Source organism: Microtus oregoni, unplaced genomic scaffold (assembly GCF_018167655.1).
Source record: "Microtus oregoni isolate MIOR12 unplaced genomic scaffold, Mior012 000018F_ref0000195, whole genome shotgun sequence".
NCBI lineage: Eukaryota > Metazoa > Chordata > Mammalia > Rodentia > Cricetidae > Microtus > Microtus oregoni.
In genome coordinates this window covers 37,271,442-37,291,263 of record NW_024543077.1, presented here as the reverse complement: position 1 = coordinate 37,291,263, position 19,822 = coordinate 37,271,442, and the positions used below count along the sequence as shown (strand labels likewise).

At 45.5% G+C, this 19,822-nt stretch overlaps 1 protein-coding gene across 1 annotated transcript in view; it reads right to left on the bottom strand.

Moving 5' to 3' along the window:
- Positions 1–19,559, bottom strand: part of Plcl1 (phospholipase C like 1 (inactive)) — a 275,177-nt gene extending 255,618 nt beyond the window's left edge. Inside the window, exon 1 of the mRNA XM_041668423.1 lies at positions 18,843–19,559. Within this exon, the coding sequence (XP_041524357.1) occupies positions 18,843–19,085 (243 nt within the window). The 5' untranslated portion in view covers positions 19,086–19,559. The remainder of the gene's footprint in view (positions 1–18,842) is intronic.
- Positions 19,560–19,822: the final 263 nt, after the last annotated feature.

Here is a 19,822-nt window from a genome sequence, read left to right as displayed (position 1 = left end):
GAGAAGTTGGGATGCCCTAATTTAAATGAGGCTCTGGGTCTCGGGACAAGATACTGGAGTATTATTAATGTAAAAGCTGCCTTATAAATCTAGCTTCCTAAATGTAAGGGTATCCTAGCGACTGACAAATGCTTACAGTTTAACAGGTGTTTTCAGTAGCTGTTTCCTCCTGTGTTCTAGAACACCGTTGTTGTTCAAAGGGGTTTTGGCTGGCTTCGTGATCCATTTCTTTCTGGGCAGTGCAGCATACCTTCCTGGAAGGAAGACTCTAGAAGCTAGGGGTGAAGGTTCTATGTAGGCACCAAGAACTGATCCTTATCCAAGAGTTGTCTTCAGCAATGGGGCCCCACTGTCGCTGGTGGAGAGCAGCCTATGTCTTGGCAACAGCCTGGGTGGTTTAAGGATTCCCACAGGACTCCTTTCGCCAACAACTCAATTAGATGTAACCCAAGCCCAATGCCAGTACAGGAAGCTTCATCTGCTCTACAAGAGCAGGCCAGCTGGAACTCTGTCCCCTCTCCCCCGTTATTTGCCAGTTTCATTTAGGCTGCCTTCGTGTATGTTCATAGTTTAGAAAGCTGTCTTTCCAAGTCGGGGATACCTCATTCAGGATGATTTTTCTCTAGCTCGTCCATTTACCTGCAAATTTGATTATGTTGGGTTTTTTTTTTTAACAGATGGGTAATACTCCGTTGTGTAAATATACCACATTTTCTTTATCCATTCTTCTGTGGAGGAACATCTAGATTGTTTCCAGTTTGGGGATATTATGAATGGAACCACAAAGAACATGGCTGAGCAAGTGTTCTCTGTCATAGCACACAGCATCCTTTGGGAATATTCCAAGAATGGTACAGTTAGAGCTCATGGCAAATGGATTCCCATCAAAAATATCTCTTTTAAAAACATTTTTTTTTTTTTGGTTTTTCGAGACAGGGTTTCTCTGTAGCTTTGGTGCCCATCCCGGAACTAGCTCTTGTAGACCAGGCTGGCCTCGAACTCCCAGAGATCTGCCTGCCTCTGCCTCCCGAGTGCTGGGATAAAAGGTGTGTGCCACCACCACCTGGCTAAAAACGTATTTTTTAAAACCAGTTATTTCAACTGCTCTCAAAAGCATATTTTTAACTAACAAAGTATATGATATTTTCCTCTCTAGATTTAATATGTTCTGATTTCAAGGTTTATTGTGCTGTTAAAATTTTATGCTTATATTTATAAAGAAGCGAATGCAGATCATGAATTACTGCGATACTCCATGGGTAACAACTACCTAACTGTTAATGAGCACCACCGTCATTTATTTAAGTTAGTTAATGGGAACCACTGTCACTTATGGGGAAGAGAACCATATTCCATGACACACAGAGTCCTGGATGATTGACAGCTGCAGGAGAGAAGCTATTCAAGCCCCAAAGTGAGCAGATTAAAAAAATACAGCTTCTCCCCGTCACAAGGCAGAACCACAGTGATTGAGCCATAACAAGAAAATTAAAGAGAAGCTGCTGGAGAATACGCAGCAAACAAAAACATCTGGCTAAACTAACGAACGCCACTTTAAACAGAACAGCAAACATCTACACAGGCTTCTAATTTTCTCATGTTACAGCCAAGCTTGGAGACACCCTCTTATAAGCCCAAGCACTTAGATCTGTGTGACTTTGAGGTCAGCCTGATCTACTAGGAAACCCAGGCTAGCCAGGGTTACACAGTGCAACCTAGTCTCAGAGAGAGAGACAGAGAGAGAGAGAGAGAGAGTCAGTCAAAGTAGAAAACCAAACTTGCTATGTATGGGACCAGATGACTAGCCCAGCACTCAGGAGGTGGAGGGAGGGAGGTCAAGAGTTCAAATCACCTTACTGAGTTCAAGACTAATTAGGGATACGTAAAACAAAGCTCATTGCGTTAAGCAAAACAAGCTGGGCTCAGAAAGGCAAATGCCACGTTTTCTCTCATCTGTGGAATCTAGCTAGAAATTCAACATGAAGTGGTTACGCGTGGAGATCATGGGGGTCGAAACGGGACCATGAGAGCAGACGGCGAGATCTTAAGAAGGCGGGGAGACGATACTGGAACACGTGTGATGTGAGAGCAGACAGGGAGTTATCTGCGGAGAAGAGATCCCTAAAGGGAGAACGGCAGAACCAAGGAGGACAGTGGGGTAGGGGTGAGTGAAGGGAACATACAGACTATAAATAAAGGTCAATTGTTTACGCCATGAGTTTCTTAATGCAAACTTTAAGTGTCTTTGATTATTCTACTATGCAAAACTTCAGTGTAATAAAGCGCTTCGTGGAAGGGCAGAATCGCTCTTACTTCAACAGGACACCATCCGGTGTATGAGGAATCACCGTTCTTGCTTTTTAGATGTTTTTGTTTGCTACTTATTTGTTTTAGATGGACTTGGGTCATTTTCACAGGCATGCTCAGTACCTTCTCTTACCCCACTTCTTCCCTCCGGCCCTTCCCCTGCCTCTCTTCAAACAGTGCCCCTACTGCTTTTCATGTAGACATTTGCCAACCTGGAGTCTTCAAATGAGAAGACACGATGGCATCTGCCTATCTGTGCCTGGTTTAGTTCACTTAACTCACGGTGGCTGGTTTCCAGTCCCGTCCCATTTTCCTCTAAGTTACATAATTTCATGCTTCTTTGTTGCCGAGTAAAACTATGCTCTGTGTACATGTATGTATACACGTGCATAGATATGTGTGCATACCATATTTTCTTTATTTGTTCGCCTGTTGATGAGCACCTAGGCAGATTCTATAGCAGTTATACTGGCGAGTACAGAGGATGTGTTTGTGTCTCTATCATATGCTAACTTAGATTCCTTGCTCAGCCTATGTGTAGGGATGGTATAGCTCCATCCCACGGCAGATCCATTTTAGGGTTTTGAGGAACCACCAGACCGATCCAATGGGGGCTGGACTAATTTGCATTCCCACAGGGAAGGAGCAAGGGCTCCCTCAACCCCCTCTCTATGTTCTCTCCAGCCTTTGTTGCTTCCTTGATAGTCACCATTCTGAACGGGGAGAGATGAAAATCTCCACGTCTCTTCAGTCTGTATTTCCTTGATAGTTAAAGATGTGAAATTTTGTATGCACTTAAGGTCAATTTGCAATTCTTTTGGCAACTGTTTCATTTCATTTGCCAACTCACTTATTGGGGGTGTTTGGGTTTTTGTTGTTGTTGTTGTTCTTTATGTATCCTGGATTTTAATCCCCAATAGATTGAAAGGCTGGCAAAGCCCTTTCCCCTTCTGTGGGCTCTGGCGATTGCTTCCCTTGCTCTGCGGAAGAATTCCACACAATCCTGTTTGCTAATTTGTTATTATTTCCTGAACAATGAGGGTGCTCTTCAGAAATCTTTGCTTATGCCAACATGCTGAAGTGTTTGTCCCACATCTCCCTCTAGCAGACCTAACATGTCAAGTCTTACGTTAAGGGAACGGCCTCTTTTATAGTGCTGATCTTTGTGCAGAGTGAGAACTATGGATCTAGCCTCACTTTTTTCCTGCACACGGATATCCAGCTTACCTGGCACCGTATGTGTTGGGCACTTGGTTGACAATCGAGTGGCCGAGTCCACAGAGGTTTACTGAGCCTCCTCTTCTGCTGGCCTCCATCTCTTAGCACAGCAACACGACGGTTTTGTCAGTGTGGCGCTGAGCCGAATTTGAAGCCAGAAGTCATGATACTTCCAACACCAAAGCATAGCTCTTGGGGCTGACTAGATTGAAGTCTCAGCTCCAGAAATGACCCATTAGCTCAGTGACTAAGACGCCATCCTTGAGGAGCTTTAAGGAAAGACTCCGATCCATCAGGCACACCGCCATCCCTGTACCATGACTTACCGTCTACCCAGTCACTGACAGCGAGGGCCGCCAGACTCAACAGAATAGGGTAACCCACCCCACTTAAATTCTAGATAAACAGTGAATGGAATTTGCGCGGGGCGTATTCTGAGCTCCCATGTGCTGTTTCACTGAAATGCAGACTTCCCTCTGCATCCTATATTTCACCCGGCAACCCTACCTATAATCACTTCTCCTAATACTAGCCGCTTTTCATTCTCCCGGCAGCAATCACGGCGTAACAATAGCACCATAAATCAGGCCTATGGCGTGCAATCACACGGTCAGCGGGCAGCCCTTATGAAGGCCTGAAATGGACTGAGTGGGATTCCTGACTTTTGCAAGCAAGTCGTATCCATTTTTGTGGAGTTGTTTTAGGATCCAAGACCCACCCGTCCCTGATGCTTCCTCAAGGGACACGAAAGTTTTCAGTAGCTGCTTCTACACGACTGGGGATGGTTAGGATATTTAATTATGAGGTTTTGCATATACCTGTGAAACTGGTTGCAACAATCCACTTTCTGCCCATACAAATGTGCTTCCCGTCATGATGTGGATTTTTTTTTTCTTTTTACAAAGCTCCAGGGCATTGCGATACTGTGAATTATAAAGAGATCAGATCCAAACTTCCAGCTTAGGGGCTGGAGGGATCAGTCATAGTCAAGAGCATTGTTGCTATTGCAGAAGACCTGGCCTGGACGGCCAACACCCACGCAGTGGCTCACGACCAACTGTAACTCCAGTTACAGGAGTTCCATGCCCTCTTCTGGGTCCCAAGGGCATACATGTGGTTCACACAAAGTCACTCAAGCCAACACACGCCCACACATAAAAATAAGTCTTTAAACTTCCAAATTAGCATGGCAATAGATTTTCAAAATCTATACTTGATTTTTTTTAAATTAAAATCATTCAAGCACTAGGAATGTTGAAGCCTTGCTTAAATAAAACTTCTGCTTGATCAAAGACATATATTGAAATCATACAAAAAAAGGAAACCTTAAAAAAAAAGGAAACCTTGAAACTTGACATTTTAGGGCTCAATTTAAAAGTACAAAGGCATGAACAACATGTTGTAAGCTGTTCTTTCTACAGTCAGTAAAATTTAGTTTGAATTCAAAGGTAATTTTGATCACTGCAGTCATCAACAATATAAGGAGCGTGTCCATGCAGTGTTTACACCATCCTAAAGCAGTGTGACAAGCCATCAAATGAGCCAATGACTCTCTTTCAAGGAGCTTTTACTACATAAAACACCACTAATGTGAACATCATTGAAAGACCGGTTGTCTTCCAAATTTCTGTTTACTCCCAAATTAAAATAGGTTTTTAACCGTGATGATTACGGCACACCTGGAACACGGCGTGACAGCCTTTCCTTTATCCCTCTCTAAGCATGACGGAAATGACTCAGATCCAAGTTAGGAATCGCTGTCACGCCAGACACAAAAAGTTAGCAAAGTTAAGTTCTATGCTCCACTTTACCAATCACGCATTCGTTAATCTAGGATAATAAAAACATAGAGATTTGTCTACGTGAAGATAAAAGATCGGAAAGCTGAAACAGAAAACAGCCCCTATGGGTAACCATAGTCCATTGACGGGAAGTCACCACTTAAGGAAATTCTGAGGCCATCCATGTGCCTAGCAACAGTGCCACCACCATTTAGGGGACCATTTGGAAAACAAAGTAAAACCTGAAGAGTAAATGTCTGGCGATTTTTCTAAACTAGAGAGTAATCTCGGGGGGGGGGGGGGGCATAAAAAGGGAGGCTCAACAGAATCCTTTCTCACGGGCTACACAGAAACCAACCCAAAGTTTTCATCAGTGTAATAGATTGAGTAACTTTTAACTACCATGATACTGACTGAGTTGCCAGCACCTCAATGATAGTGGATCCTCACGTCAACTCTGAGCATCTCTCCTTCCGACCTCCTTGTTGGATGCTGCTGTGTGCTTTCTAAGACAGTAAGTGGGACAGCTGACACACATTGAGCGGCTGTCAGCCTGGCACTGTGTTTTATACACGGGGAGCTGCATACGGCAGGATGTGAGGGGTAGGGATGGTAGGTGCTGGAGCCAGAGAGACACGCGTTGTCCGCATTAGACTAGTGGTCCCCTCATGGGCAATGGGGAGGAATCTGCCCTTCGTTTCTGGAGCAGTGAGATGTCAGAGTTTTTAACCTGGAAACTGGTGCCAGAAGGTTTGCTGTTTTGAAACTATGATTCCGGTTCTTGGGTATGAAGGAAAAGACGGTGATGGGAAGCCGAAGCACCAGTTAAGAAGATTCTCTAGTGAGAGAGCCAAGCAGAGAGAGAACCAGAAGTAAGTGCAAACGGGAACAACCAAGGGAGACAGAACTGGCGGCAGATTGGGTGTGGTGGGCAAGGCAGGAGCAGAGGGTGAGCTCCAGGTTGCTACAATGCCAGCTACAGGAACGGTGGCGCTACCATTGAGAGGACGCACACAAAATAGGGAGTAGAGATACAGTTCAGCAGTTAAGAGTGCTTCCTGGAGTTATAGAGAACCCAGTCCAGTTCCCAGAATTTATGCGGGGCAGCTCAAATGAGCTGTAACTCCAGCCCCAGGGCATCCAGCAGCCTCTTCCGACTTCAGTGGGCACTTGCACACATGTGACAAACACACACACATAAATAAAAATCAATCTTAAAAGAAAAAAAACAAGACAAAGGAAGACGTAACTTGGAAATATACAGCAAACCTGGCAAACACTGTAAGCATATATCTACCTTGCCGGTCAGAGGTATACTTCTGGGACAAGCAACTGTCTTCTGCGTGTGACTACATATCACGATGCACTGGATGCCGAGCGACTGTTTTACCTTTGACTCCCTACACTGCAGAGCAGTCTTGTCACAGATATCATAACCATCAGCGAAGAGATGAATGAGTGAATCAGTCAATGACGTAAAACAAAATGATCGGCACTGCCGAGATGTTAGGAGAGCCAGTTTAATGACCTTGGCTCCAAAAAAGGAGACGAGACCTACACGCTTCCTTCCTCTGCCACACACACTAATATGGATAAATCTGAATCAGTCATATAATGTGGCAGAACTAAGAAGCCTCTTTATATGGTATGGCCTAAGGAGATATTGTAACTCTCCTCTTGCTCACAGAATGAACTGCAAGCGTTAAAAAATAGATGACAGGGCCAGGCGCTGGGCCAGGAGTGGCCTGCGTTCACCTACATTGACCTGCGCCATCACAGGCCAAGCATCTGAAGAGGACTGAAGGGTGACTTTACTAAATAGAGGTCATAAGTAGTGTAAAGACGATGGTTTCTGTGAAGGGTGGTCCATGTGTATAATTCCGGGAGGGAGAGACAGGATGGTCTTAAGTTGGAGATCATCCTGGGTGAGATAACGAGGTTCTATCTCAAAACAGAGAGGGGAGAGGCAGCAATGAAATTGCATTGGGATGAGGCTGGGAAAGGAAGGAGGGAGGGAGGGAGGGAGGGAGGGAGGGAGGGACAGAGGTAGGGAAGGAGGGGGGAGAACAGGTAATAAGGAGCAAACACGAGACTAAAGAATCTCAAGTCAGTCTGTATCCTTTTACCTCCCCCGAAAGGTGGACCCACTCAAAGATTAAACTCCTAATAAGCACTGTGAGCCTAGCAGTGGTAGGTCATCTTAACAGGGGGCAGGGATGCATTAGGGAGGTGCAAGAGAAGGATTCATGGCAGTTCAGTTGGGGGGGGGGGGTTAGGTTCAGTTCTTATCTAACACTTAGAAGGGCTGTGGATGATGCATGAAAGATCTCAACTGCGGTCCCTTCCTTCCTGGGACTGGTGAGGGGAAGCTAAGAAAGAAAGAAAAAACAAAGGACACGGCCATCCCCTTATGTCTACAGATAATTTCTAATTTAGGATTTTTGTGGAAATCGCAGCAGTTAGAAGTGATGATGGGCTAAGAGGAGGCTATGTGTGCTGTGAAAGGATTATAGTCTGGAAACTTCCAGGAACACTAGCCCCAAGAGGCTCATTTTGCTTTGGGGTGCTAGAATCGGCCCTGGTTTCATTCGGCTGCAACACATTGGCTGTCTCTAGTTCTTATGACAACCGCGCTGATCAAAGCTGTGGATGGTTTTCGTGAGCACTTCAGCCAAAAGTCCAGTTCTTCCTGGAGTCTTTCCTCGGGGAAGCTGGAAGCCGCTTTAACCTCGGAGTTGAAAAGAAAGCAATAGGAGACTTCCAACCTGGAGGCGCCTCCTCCAGCTGCTGGCTTTTCCCTCTCTAGCCACAGGGACTTGGTCGGCGCAAACACAGAAGACAACAGACCACAGGGAAGCTCCATGGGTTTCAGAAGAAGAGAGAGAAGAAAGAGAAAGAAACCAGGCAGCCTTTACCCTGAGCCGTATAATAACTCATAATAGAGTAAGTAACAGCTGCCCGTTTTTATACATCGTCCCTGTCTTTAAGAGTCGCTAAAGTGTTAGATACTATCTGTTCATTCAAGTGAAACTTTAGACAAGATTAATTAAAGCTGAGCACATCTTTAATTAAAGCTCTTTCATCAAGTTCATGGGCCGATTAATAAATTTGCAACTCTTTCCCTCATTAAGAAAATTGAAAACGCTGGTGAACTAAGCCTGGAAAAACTCTAGTTAAAACTGGACAACCGTTCGTCAAGAAGGGCCTAGTCGGTTTGCGGAATGAAAATCTTTCTTTTTCATTAACTTATGACTGCATTCGTTTTTTTATAATGTTGAGAGAACGATCGCAGAAAAAACAATGGTGACCAATGCCTATAAGTGTGACAATGCCTTCTGTCACACTAGGAGGAAGACCTTGCAACGCGGTCAGGTTGTAAAAGAACAGCCAAAACACGGGGTTTGCTCCGTGTCTCAAACCCACCCTCCATCAAAACCCTAAGAATTACTTTTGCTTCTTGGTTCCTTCTTATGTCTAAAAGGGCCTGACAATTCATCCTTCAAAAGGAGCCTTGATATTTCATTGACTAAATTGGAACCACTTAGCAATGTCTGCTGCCCAGATCTCTTATTTTATGCCCTCAACACCCTAGGAGTTAGTTTCTGCTACAGAGGCTGAAAGCAAAGGAGAATAAACGTCATAAGCACCACACAGCTGGAGGAAGTCAGCGCTCAGCTCCTGGCACCACTTCCGGTCTTTAACGGCGGTGTGTATCACCTCTTGGACCTAGAACCGAATTTTAGGAACCCTAATTTTAAGTAACCCTAATTTATCTTACATTGTCTCTTAGGGTTAAGAAAATTGCTGGGCCGTGGTGGCACATGTCTTTAATCCCAGCACTGTGGAGGCAGAGGCAGAGGCAGGTGGAGCTCTGTGAGTTCAATGCCCGCCTGGTCTACAAAGTAAGTTCCAGGACAGCCAGAGGTGTTACACAGAGAAATCCTGTCTCAAAAAACCAAAAAGAAAGAAAAAAGAAGATCTTTCACTTCTTTATGACATGTTTTTCAAATGATTACTTCCCTAGTTAAGAAAAACACACTGGTCTAATACAGTAAATCAAAGCCAGCTGCCAGATCAAGTGCGTCTTTGGTCAATTCACCAAATCCTCTCAAATTGAAAAGCGTTGTTTCTTGAGAGCAAGCACAAGTGTGTTAACTTCTATTGGTGGAATAGTAACTATTCCAGAAGAAAAACTCCTGGCACAGACTCTACAAAACAGAAGGGATGTAGAAGAGACAATGGGCCCCGGTCGCTCTGGCGTAACAACCAATGTTATGGTCTAAGAACACGAAACGCAGACAGATCCCAGCAGTGGATTTGGGAAGTAAATCTGGGAAGGTTTCCTCCTCTGTTCATCAATGGGGCGGAGCTAGGAACTGGGGTAGGGAATAGGAAGAACTGTGTAAGTTAACATTTATAAAGTGCCTAGATGGTGTCTAGGACATGGGAAGCAAAAATGTCAAAGGTTATCATCGTGATGGGAGTATGGAGAAGATCCCCCCCAATAATCCCCTTCAAATACGTCAAGAGCTGTAATGTAAAATTTAAACTTACTCTTTCTGCTTCCCAAAGGTGGAAATAAAACTGTCTAGGAAATGTATCCAATTTGGGCTCAACATAAGAACGTTTCCAGGCAACAAAGGCAGCATCAAAATAGGTTAGCCTACTCACAAGAGAGGGAGCTCCCTGGTGATACAAGTCAGTTCCACACATCTGGAGGCCTTCCTACAGAGTCCCTGCCCAAATGTAATTGACTGTAAAATGACTCCCAGCGGCTCTCCTAAGACAGCCACCGCAGATCAAACAGTGCTTGGCATGCAGGGGTTACTCAAGACAATCCTATATTTACTCTTTTCTGAGACATCTGCTTAACTCACCAAATACATGCATCTGCAGTCATCTCTATATGACACAGTAAAGACCTAGAAGCCTAGAAGCCACAATGTGGTCAATTGTCAGTAAAGACCTTAGATCACAGCTTGGTTTTCCCCGCATTCTTCCTGAAGTTCAGAACAGAAAAAAAACAAAACCGGTACACGGTCTTCATTTTACATAAATAAATATATAACATCTAGAGCCAGAGATTTTTAAATTAAGATGCCAACCTTTTATCCTCAACATTGGCAGCTGACATTCTCCAGTGTCAGCGGAGGGAGGTGTTTTTTTTTATTCTTGGCTTTGTGCATCTAACAATCTCCACACCAAATGAAAACTTAACTCTTGGTGATGTGACCTGACGTTCACGGAGGAAACTGGGTTGTATTTTTGTTTCAGGCTCTCGCATTGCCGTATAGGCTGAAACCCCATCGTATTACCAAGACGCCTTGGAATTCAACCGGAACTCTAGAGACTGAGAAAACGGATGTATACAGGTTGTAAGCCACTGAGGTCACAGTGTTTTGTTCCAGCGACAGCATGAGCCCGTACTTGGCATTTCTCCCGCGAGTTTCCCCAATCCTCAGCTGAGTTGGCGGTAGGTGGAGCTCTGTGAGTTCAAGGCCAACCTGGTCTGCACAGCAAGTTCCTGGACAGCCAGGGCTACACAGTAAGGCCCTGTTTCAAACAAAGCAAAATGGCTGGCCTGTTGCTGTTTACTAATAACCTGCCGAAAAGACAAATCCATTTATTGCAACACTTGCTTGACCTCATGCCAACAGCACATCAGAAGATATTAGTTTCAAACTATTTTTGTAATTTTCAAATGTTTGGTAGGGCCCTTTTTGGAAATTAAAAAAAAAGAATTAACGTGCTTCAAGAGAATACAACCAGATACGATATTTTCTAATATTATGGAGAAAAGTCTCAGTAGATATTTTTTTCAAGATATTACTATGTTTTGTCAATTATATTAAAAAGAAAATGAAAAACCATTTAATTGTTGATAGCATTTCTAAATATGTACTATTCAATTATGGTGCAGAATCAACAAACTCCAAAATATCTCAAAACCAGGCTTCACCAAAAGCCAAACAGGACTTTGCATCTTGTATGAAAACCTCTAGGGGGAGCAAAAGGTTTCATTCCCTTACAGTCAAGGCCCTATCCCCTTTTCCAAAATTCACTCTTGATCAATAAACAAGAAACTGCCAGTTTAAGGGTGCTCGCTGGACTGTACTTTATGGGGTGACACCGCAAGGGAGCGAGGTATCAAGGGCACGTATGTGGTGTCTCTCTATTCAACCCAACACTCAAGATGGATTGAATTGGAGAAGGACGCGGCATTCTTCTGATACACACGCCCTTGGCCGGAGCTTGAGAGAGTGTGTGGTTTTACCCACGCAGGCTCTTCACCTGCTATGGTTTGAATTCACTTAGGCTTAGGGAAAACTACCCACAATAAGGTTGGGTCCCGTTCCACCATTACAATGTCGGTCCCAGCTAAGCATAAAGATTATTCTGCCTCTTTCTGGCTTCTTTGGGCATTTATCGCCCATGATATCACATGACTCTGGATATCTGTAGCCCCCCCCAAACTCTCTGTAACATCACAGGGATCCCGTACCGTACAAACAATACAAGCTGGCTGACTTGAGCATCCTTTCTGGGTTTAGTCCGCTTCATCTAGGACTAACATATTTCAAAAGGTTCTTGAGAAAGGTCAACATAAAAGAATGAACGAAACAGATGTTATCGTTCAAAAGTATTTTGAACTTTTAATACAAAGTAGTACAGCTGAGGACTAACACGATCTCCTTGCCTGTCACAGTGACACCCGAGGGCTGTGGCCCAGCTCACTGACAGGGACCCTGAGCTGCATCTCTGACAGTACAACAAAAGAGAAGAAATCATTACACACTTCCATAATCTATAAACACAAACTCAAAAACACCGGAAAGCTAAACGCACTCTTACTGAACAGCTTGGTTTTTATGTTTGGGATGGATTGGATTGTTTTCAAATTTTTCTTCCCGGAGAGATAATGGTGATATAAACAGTGGCTCTTTCCTGCTCAAATAGGTAATCCTGCTTTTCTCAAAGTAATGCCCCACTGATCCCTAATGCGGTGAGTTAAAATGATTCTATTCGAAATAAAGCAGATAATGGCTCTCTTAAACAAACCCACGCAAGCCATTACAAATAAAACCACAAATCAACCAAATTTTAAACCCGAGAGGCAATTTCAACCCTGTCCTACTAGAATCTTGTTGCCATTGATGTTTACGAAAATACAGTACCCAGGCCAATACTTAAACAAGGCAAAAATGTTACATAGAAGCTGGCCCTTGGTTATTATCATTGCTATCATTTGCATAGTATAATCATTACTTATAATAATCTCTGTTGTATCCCACTGTGAAAACAGGAATACAAAGATAAATTGGGATACAGAGGTGAGTTCAACGAAACTACAAATGAGCCTTGTTCTACATGATTAGAACGGTCGTCAAAAACATAAGGTTCTACAAAGCCAACAGATTTCACTATGAGAATATTTATTAATGTATTACCATAGATTTATGCTGGAAGCCCAACTCAGTGACTCCCCGTCCTCACAACCAGTGGCTCATTCAGCGGTGGTTTCACAAAGGGAAGTCAAGAAGCCACCTGTTAAAATGCTATCCCTATGGCAGTCTGGACATTCAGCTTGAACGTGGTATTATTTTAATATTCACTGTTGCTAAAAGCTATTGCAGAGAAGGCAGTTTGGTTCATTGAGCACCTCCCTGGCCATTCACTGCCCGACCCATTGCTCTCGCATAACCCAGAAGCACTCACTTAATGGGTTATTTGTTCCTAGCACCAGGCTATGCCGCTGTCTCCTGATGGCTCTTCCTAATGCCCTGCTGTGCCTGAGGTGTTGTTTGGCAATAAACGTTCAATTGACATTTTACTGTAAAAAAAAAATTTAATTGCCTGTTTTGTTCATTGTAAAAGAGAATGGTTGGGACAGCCCTTCAGAGGCAATCGCAAAGTGTGCTGAACCCTTCAGTGGCTATGTAACTGGATTATATTCTTTAAGCCTTAATTGTAGTAGGATGTTTCTGTCCCACCCCGTCCCACAATAAACACACAGAAACCAGATTATTTGCAATACTGTTTGGCCAACAGCTTAAGCATATTTCTGGCTAACTCATATCTTAAATTAACCCATCTCCATTAATCTGTGTATTGCCACGAGGCTGTGGTGTACCGGCTAAAGTTCTGGCGTCTGTCTCTGGCAGGGCTCCATGGCTTCTCACTGACTCCGCCTTCTTTCTCCCAGCATACAGTCCAGTTTTCCCCACCTAACTCTGCTCTACCCTATCACAGGCCAAGCCAGATTCTTTATTCATTAACCAATGGCAATTAAACATATTCACAGCATTCATCACCTCTCACACACTTAATATGGTCTCCAAAAAGAAAAGCAAATCTATAAATTCTAAGACTTATAACAAATATTGATTAACGGGCACGTCTAAAACCTTTCATTTTACCCAGGGTTTATTCTTCAGTCTCTCAAGGGGTGTTATTAAAAGTCACACCAGAGAAGCACTGAAATAAGAAGCCACTTCTAAGGTGAAATGTGGTCATACTTATAGGACAATTTCGGAAAAAAAAAAATAAGCATTGTGGCTGTAGCTCTTGGGATAGTAAGACAAAGCCACCTAAGAGGTTCAGTGCTACGCACACAGTGGGCACACATTTCCGTGGGAGAGCCCCCTCTGTAGCTCCGAAGGCCACGGCCTGCTAGCAGATGTCCTCCCACAAAGGCTGGTCAGCTCCAGTGAACTGTCAGGTTTGTCCCTTGAAAATCCCACCATCCGTTTTCTATTGAAAGATTCCAGTGTATATCCGCTGTCTTAGTTAGGGTCACTATTGCTGTGATGAGGCGCCATGACCAAAGCAACAGGGAGGAAAGGGTTGATTCGGCTCACACCTCCACAGCATCGGTCTTCACTGAAGAAAGTCAGGACAGGAACTCACACAGGGCAGAAGCCTAGAGGCAGGAGCTGATGCAGACAGAGGCCATGGAGGGTGCTCAGCCTGCTTTCTTGTAGAACCCAGGACCACCAGCCCAGGGATGGCACCACCCACCTATCACTCGTGAAGAAAATGCACTGTGGCTGGATCTTCGGGAGGTATTTTCTCAGTTGTTGTTCCCTCCTTTCAGATGACTCGAGCTTGTGTCAAGGTGACATATGACTAGCCAGGACATCAGTACGGGAACAAAAGTCTACACGCCAATTAATTCCCAGGCTAATCTACAAAAGTATATACAGCTCCCGTGTGCCTGAAAATTGTACGTTTTTCAGTCATATTTAATTTCACATTATAACTGTTTACAAAAACATGTTCAAAGTTTCGATCAAAATCCTATTCCTCTCACTCCCCTATAATAGTATATATTCCGTGAACCAGGTATCTGCCACCTCTATCAATCTAAAGAAAACACAGTTCTTCTCAAAACTCCATTGTCTTCAGGGACACAGGGAAGACTTGGCCCAGGGTAAAACAGGTGAGCTTCAAAACTGACACCAGCAAGAGGTGGGAGGGGGGCACACATTGACAAGTGACCTCCATTAGCAAACTGCCCTTTCACACACAGCAGGGGCCTAACCAAAGAGCTTAACCAAAGGGCCAAAGGCAGGAAGGGCTGTATCCCCTTCCTGAGCCGGTGGTGCTCCCGACCTCCTAAACTGGAGATGGGCGGTAGAGACAGGACAATGCACCCCACAAGGCCAACATTCAGATTCTTCACGTGCTCAACTTGTTTCTAACCTAGGAGTGTTGACTTGCGAGCTGACTGCCTCCGAGGACCTACATGGTAACATAGAGGTTAAGCAGAGGCGGCTTTGAAGCTGACTCTGTCTTGATTTAGGTCTCTCCATACCTCCCTTCCACCAGACGCCTGGCTGAGAGGATACGGGATGGACGAAAGCTAGTTTGGTATTTAACCACAGTAGAGAGCACTTCTTGTGAATTTCATTCTGTTTGCCTCTCTGATGAGTCAGCTGGTACCCAGGGTGCGTCTTGGTGTTTGCAGCTCCCAAAACCAGATAGGGTAAGATGGGCCATGGCAACCTAACGCTAACGAGGTGTGGACCACAACAATCTTAATCATTCCTTTAGCTGCTCAGTTGTGTGGCTCAGCTCCTCATTCCTAACACCGACCTCCATCCCACGTGTCATGCAGTGAGACAGATGTCAAGTCTGCTCTTCCTCGCCTGGGCTACATATACTTAGACTCCAAAGAAAACAAGCAAACGTGGAATTAATCAATATGCCACGTGTACTAGAAAAAAACGAACGGCCTTCAAAATATTTATGTATCTCAGTTCCCACTATCTAATAAAAAGAATAAACTACGCTGTTTCTTATTTCTACAATATTATAGCTATGGCCTATTGGCTACGATTTAAAGTGGCAGATGTTTTAAATAGTGGGATATTGACATCAAACACTAGATAAGCAGTCTAATTTCTTTGTTATAAATATATTCAAATACAAAATAGTACATCAATATTAGATATTACTTAACTTATCACTTTCCTACCTTTACATCTTAAATCACATATCAAGAAGGAATTAAGATGGACCCAATAAATATTATAGTATATTATGTACAGTTGGCAAAAAACGAAACATTTATCAATGGCAGTTCATAGAAAATAATCATGCAGGGGAAAAGTAAATGCTTTACAGAGACTCTAGCTAAATTCCTACAGTATTAAAAAGCTCAACATAAAAAGACCAAGCCTGAGAGTATAAAGGAAAAAGCCACAGTGACAGCGGACAGGCTCGGCGAGGACGGGCAGAGATCAACAGTGTGACTGTTCCCATCAGCGCAGAAGGAAATCCTTTTCTCGGCTATACATATGTTTTCAAATTTAGGAAGGGCAAATTAACCGAAAACATTCCTTTAATTAATATACAAGGGAGTCTGTTTCCTGGCAGGATAGAGGAATGCACTATTTTGATCTAATAGTCATGCTAATAGAGAATTAGCATTTAAATAATTAAACCAATCATCTAGGTCAACCCGAACAGAGGTCATAATTTGGTGGGATTATTGGGGTGCCATGAGAAGCAGAGCTGAGGCCCAGATGTAGGGAGTAAATGACTGGGGAGAGACCCTAGGAGGGTTTCCACCGTGGTGGACTGCCTTGCTGCAGGCCTAGAAACACCGATGGTAACCATGGACTGAGATTTCGGAAACCATGAGCAGAAATGTATCTTTCCTTCCTCGATGTTTCTAATTATAATAGTGCCTTCTGGTATATGCTCATCTTTGCTACATTAAAGTAACCAAGCCCCTTGACAAAAGATTCAAGACATAAATAAACATATTCTTGACCTCAGAAAGAGTAGAAAAGAGCCTACCTGTCTCTTGCCCTGAGAAGAAAAGGAAGGTCGCTGGGGACAAATCCCAACGACCGCCATCTACCCATTCCCAGGCCATCTTTGAAGTTTAATCTGCTCATCATAATGCCCTTAGTCAATCCTCTGGGCACCGAAAATGTTAGATGCAGATGTGAAGGTACGAAGCCAATACATTCTAGTCAAATGTCATTGTAGCTACTGAGGGCTACAGTCATAGATACATATGCCTGCAAGCGTGGACTATTTTGAAAGGGATGCATAAGAAAGTGTCAATAGCTACAGGGTAGGCTGTGTAAATGGGAGTGTGAAGTAGCACAAAGCCCTACAAAGCACTCCTTTGCGAGGTTTAATTGTTTTAATTATAGGTATATTTTTCGAATAAATATACTTTAAAATAGTTCATCTAATTTTGTAGTATCTTTAAACACCATTTATTAAGCGTTTATTTAATTTACCATTAAATGGAGAAAAACGTAAAGTTCTGTTGTCTTCCTTTTGGTCACCAAACAAACTTCCAAACAAAGGAGGCACCATCACTCAGGGCCAACCCTTACAAGAATATAAACCGCACCGGAGCATGTAGTCCAGGGGCCGGGCTTGTTTCTTTTGAGGCAAGGTATGGCTGTGTTCAGGAGGCTACATTGGAAATGAAGACCCTCCCGTGTCAAGCCCTTGACTGCTGAGTCTCAAGCCTGCGTGACCACATCCCCAGGATCTCCAACATGTAGAAGCACACACCTAGCGGCACAGCAATTTCAGAGTCGTAAAACTGGCTGCAAGAATTTGCAGTCCTTATGCCGCATGGCTTGTATGTCTCACAATATTATAAAGACCCACTGCGTTTACTGTCATATGTTTTAAACTACCCCACAGGTCCTCTGCATCTTGTACAGCAAATTACCTGTCTCCTAATTACGTACGATACTAAATATGTACAGTACTATGTTTCGAGACAGTGTGATTTCTGACTTGGAGTATTAAGAGGGCCATTTCTCTTTTATCCAAATTCACATCCAGACTATAATGCTCTCTTCATATTATGAGAGAGCCACAGAATAAACAGATTATTTGAAATTCCTGTGCACTTTTCACATAGGAATCTCCCTGTAGCTTTTGAATTTCTGAGGGTCCGTGTTTGGGGGGAAAGCGTAGATAGTGCTTGGAGCTACATAAATGAGGGCAAAAACGCTGGGGTTGGTAGCTCAGGAAAGAAGACACGCACGACCAAAGGCTGCTCCGTTTAAGCCTGAGCAGGCTTTCTGAAGGCAGGAGCCTACCCAGTAAGTCAGTAAGCTGAACAGTAATCCTTCCACCGTCCTTCCTTCCAAGTCCTTCTTTCTGTCGCCTAGTGTGTGTATCCACACATGGATACATGTGTATCCACATACGCTCTACCAAGATCAACTTTAATCTCGAATGTACGCAGTAATCACATGGACCTACGCCAAACGGCCCTATCCTAGAGCCAGTGCCAAGGGGCTTACCTGAAAAAAAAAAATTACTCCAAAGTCATGCACCCGAAAGATGAACTTTCAAACAGGGGAAACAAGTTCGGCGTGGGAGACAGAAATAAACAAATAGGGGCGAAGAAAGGTTTACAGTTCCTTGGCAGATGGATAAAGACAAATCCTCTGGGGGTGCTAGGGGAGTCTGGGAACGTTTTTCCCGGATGTGTGTTTTCTGCAGCGCGAAAACTCTGACTGAGCTCTTCCTTCATCCTCTCTAGGCTGCAAACTCTGCCTGCCTATCTACAAAGTTCAAGCATTTCAGGATTTTGGCACCGTTTGTATCTGGGGGGGGAGATTTCCCCCACACTCTTGAAAGTACGCTATGCTTCGCCTTTGCTGATCGGGGAAAGCTTGCCCTGGGCTGGAGAACGCACAGCCAGCCCGCAGGTCTGCATTTATCCCAAATCCTCCCTTCCTCCTCCCCATCCACCGGTTAGTGAAGCTTGCCCAGAAAATGAGGGAAAGCATCCATCAAACCGCAGAAGCGCAGAGCGCAGAGGGGAACTTTTCCCTGGCTGTCAGACGGGAAATCACTTCTGCTTCTCAAGGCCAAGAGCAGAGTCTGGGAACCTCCGGACTAGGCAGGAAGGTTTAGCAATGAAGGAGGTGGGAGAAAACAATGCCCTGCCTGCAATGCCTGTCTGGGGCAATGAACATCCTGCCGGGGGTCCCCTACCTCTCCGACGCCCACATCCACGCTCTGGGCCGCTGCGGCTCGGCTTACCTTGATGATGCTGCTGCGCCTGGGGGTCGCTCGCGCAGCCTCCAGGAGGCCGGCCTCGGTGTCCCCGGGGGGCCCTGCGGCGCCTGGCAGTGCGACCCCGCTGCGACGGTCCCTCGTCCGGTCACCCGAGGCCGCGGGTGCAGCGTCCCCGGAGGCGGCGTCGGCGGCGGCTCGGGGGTCGTCTTCGCCTCCGGCAGCGTCGAGAGGCACCGGACCCTCCCTGCCAGCCGCGCCCTCGGCCATAGCCAAGCACGTTTCGGAAGCTCCCAGCGAGACAGCACGACCGACACCGGTGTCCAGCCCCCGGCAGGAGTGCGCTTAGGCACCAGGAGAAAGCCCCGCCGGACTTGGTCTTAGCGCCCGACGGCGGCTGCAGAGATCGCCGCAACTTTGTGGAGAGGAGACATCGCTGGGGCAGAGGCGTCCTCGGGCTGTGGTCCAGGAGGTCAGCGGGCCGGCGCGGGCCGGCGGCGGGGGGCGGGGAGAAGATGCGAGCGGGAGGGAGAAGCAGGCTGAAAAGCAGCGGGAGGTACCGGAGACGTGATGCAAACGCCCGCTCGGCGCAGACAAAAGGCGCCGGGCGCCGGGCCAGGAGCCTCCCGAGCCGGGACGCGTGCGGCCGGAGCGGTGACTGCGGACGGGCCACCCGCCACCTGCCCGCCGACCGCGGCGCGGCGGCCCCAGGAAGTGCGGCGGTGGCCTCCACTCCGCTCGCCTGTGACAGGGAGGGAAAGACTTGTTTTGACAGCCCGCGGGGATTGGCAGGCGTCTGAGCCTCTCAGGAGCCGAGGCTCGCCGGGGGGGGGTTCGGCCCGACCAATCCACACCGCGGAGGGGTGTGCCCGAACGCGAAGAATGGAATGTGAGCTGGAGCTCCGAGCCCGCCCGGCCCCGGCTCGGGTACGGGGCGAGGGTGCGCGCGCCAGTGTGCACTCCCGCAGGCACTCGGAGTACATTTTAGGAAGTTTAGAAACGCTCAA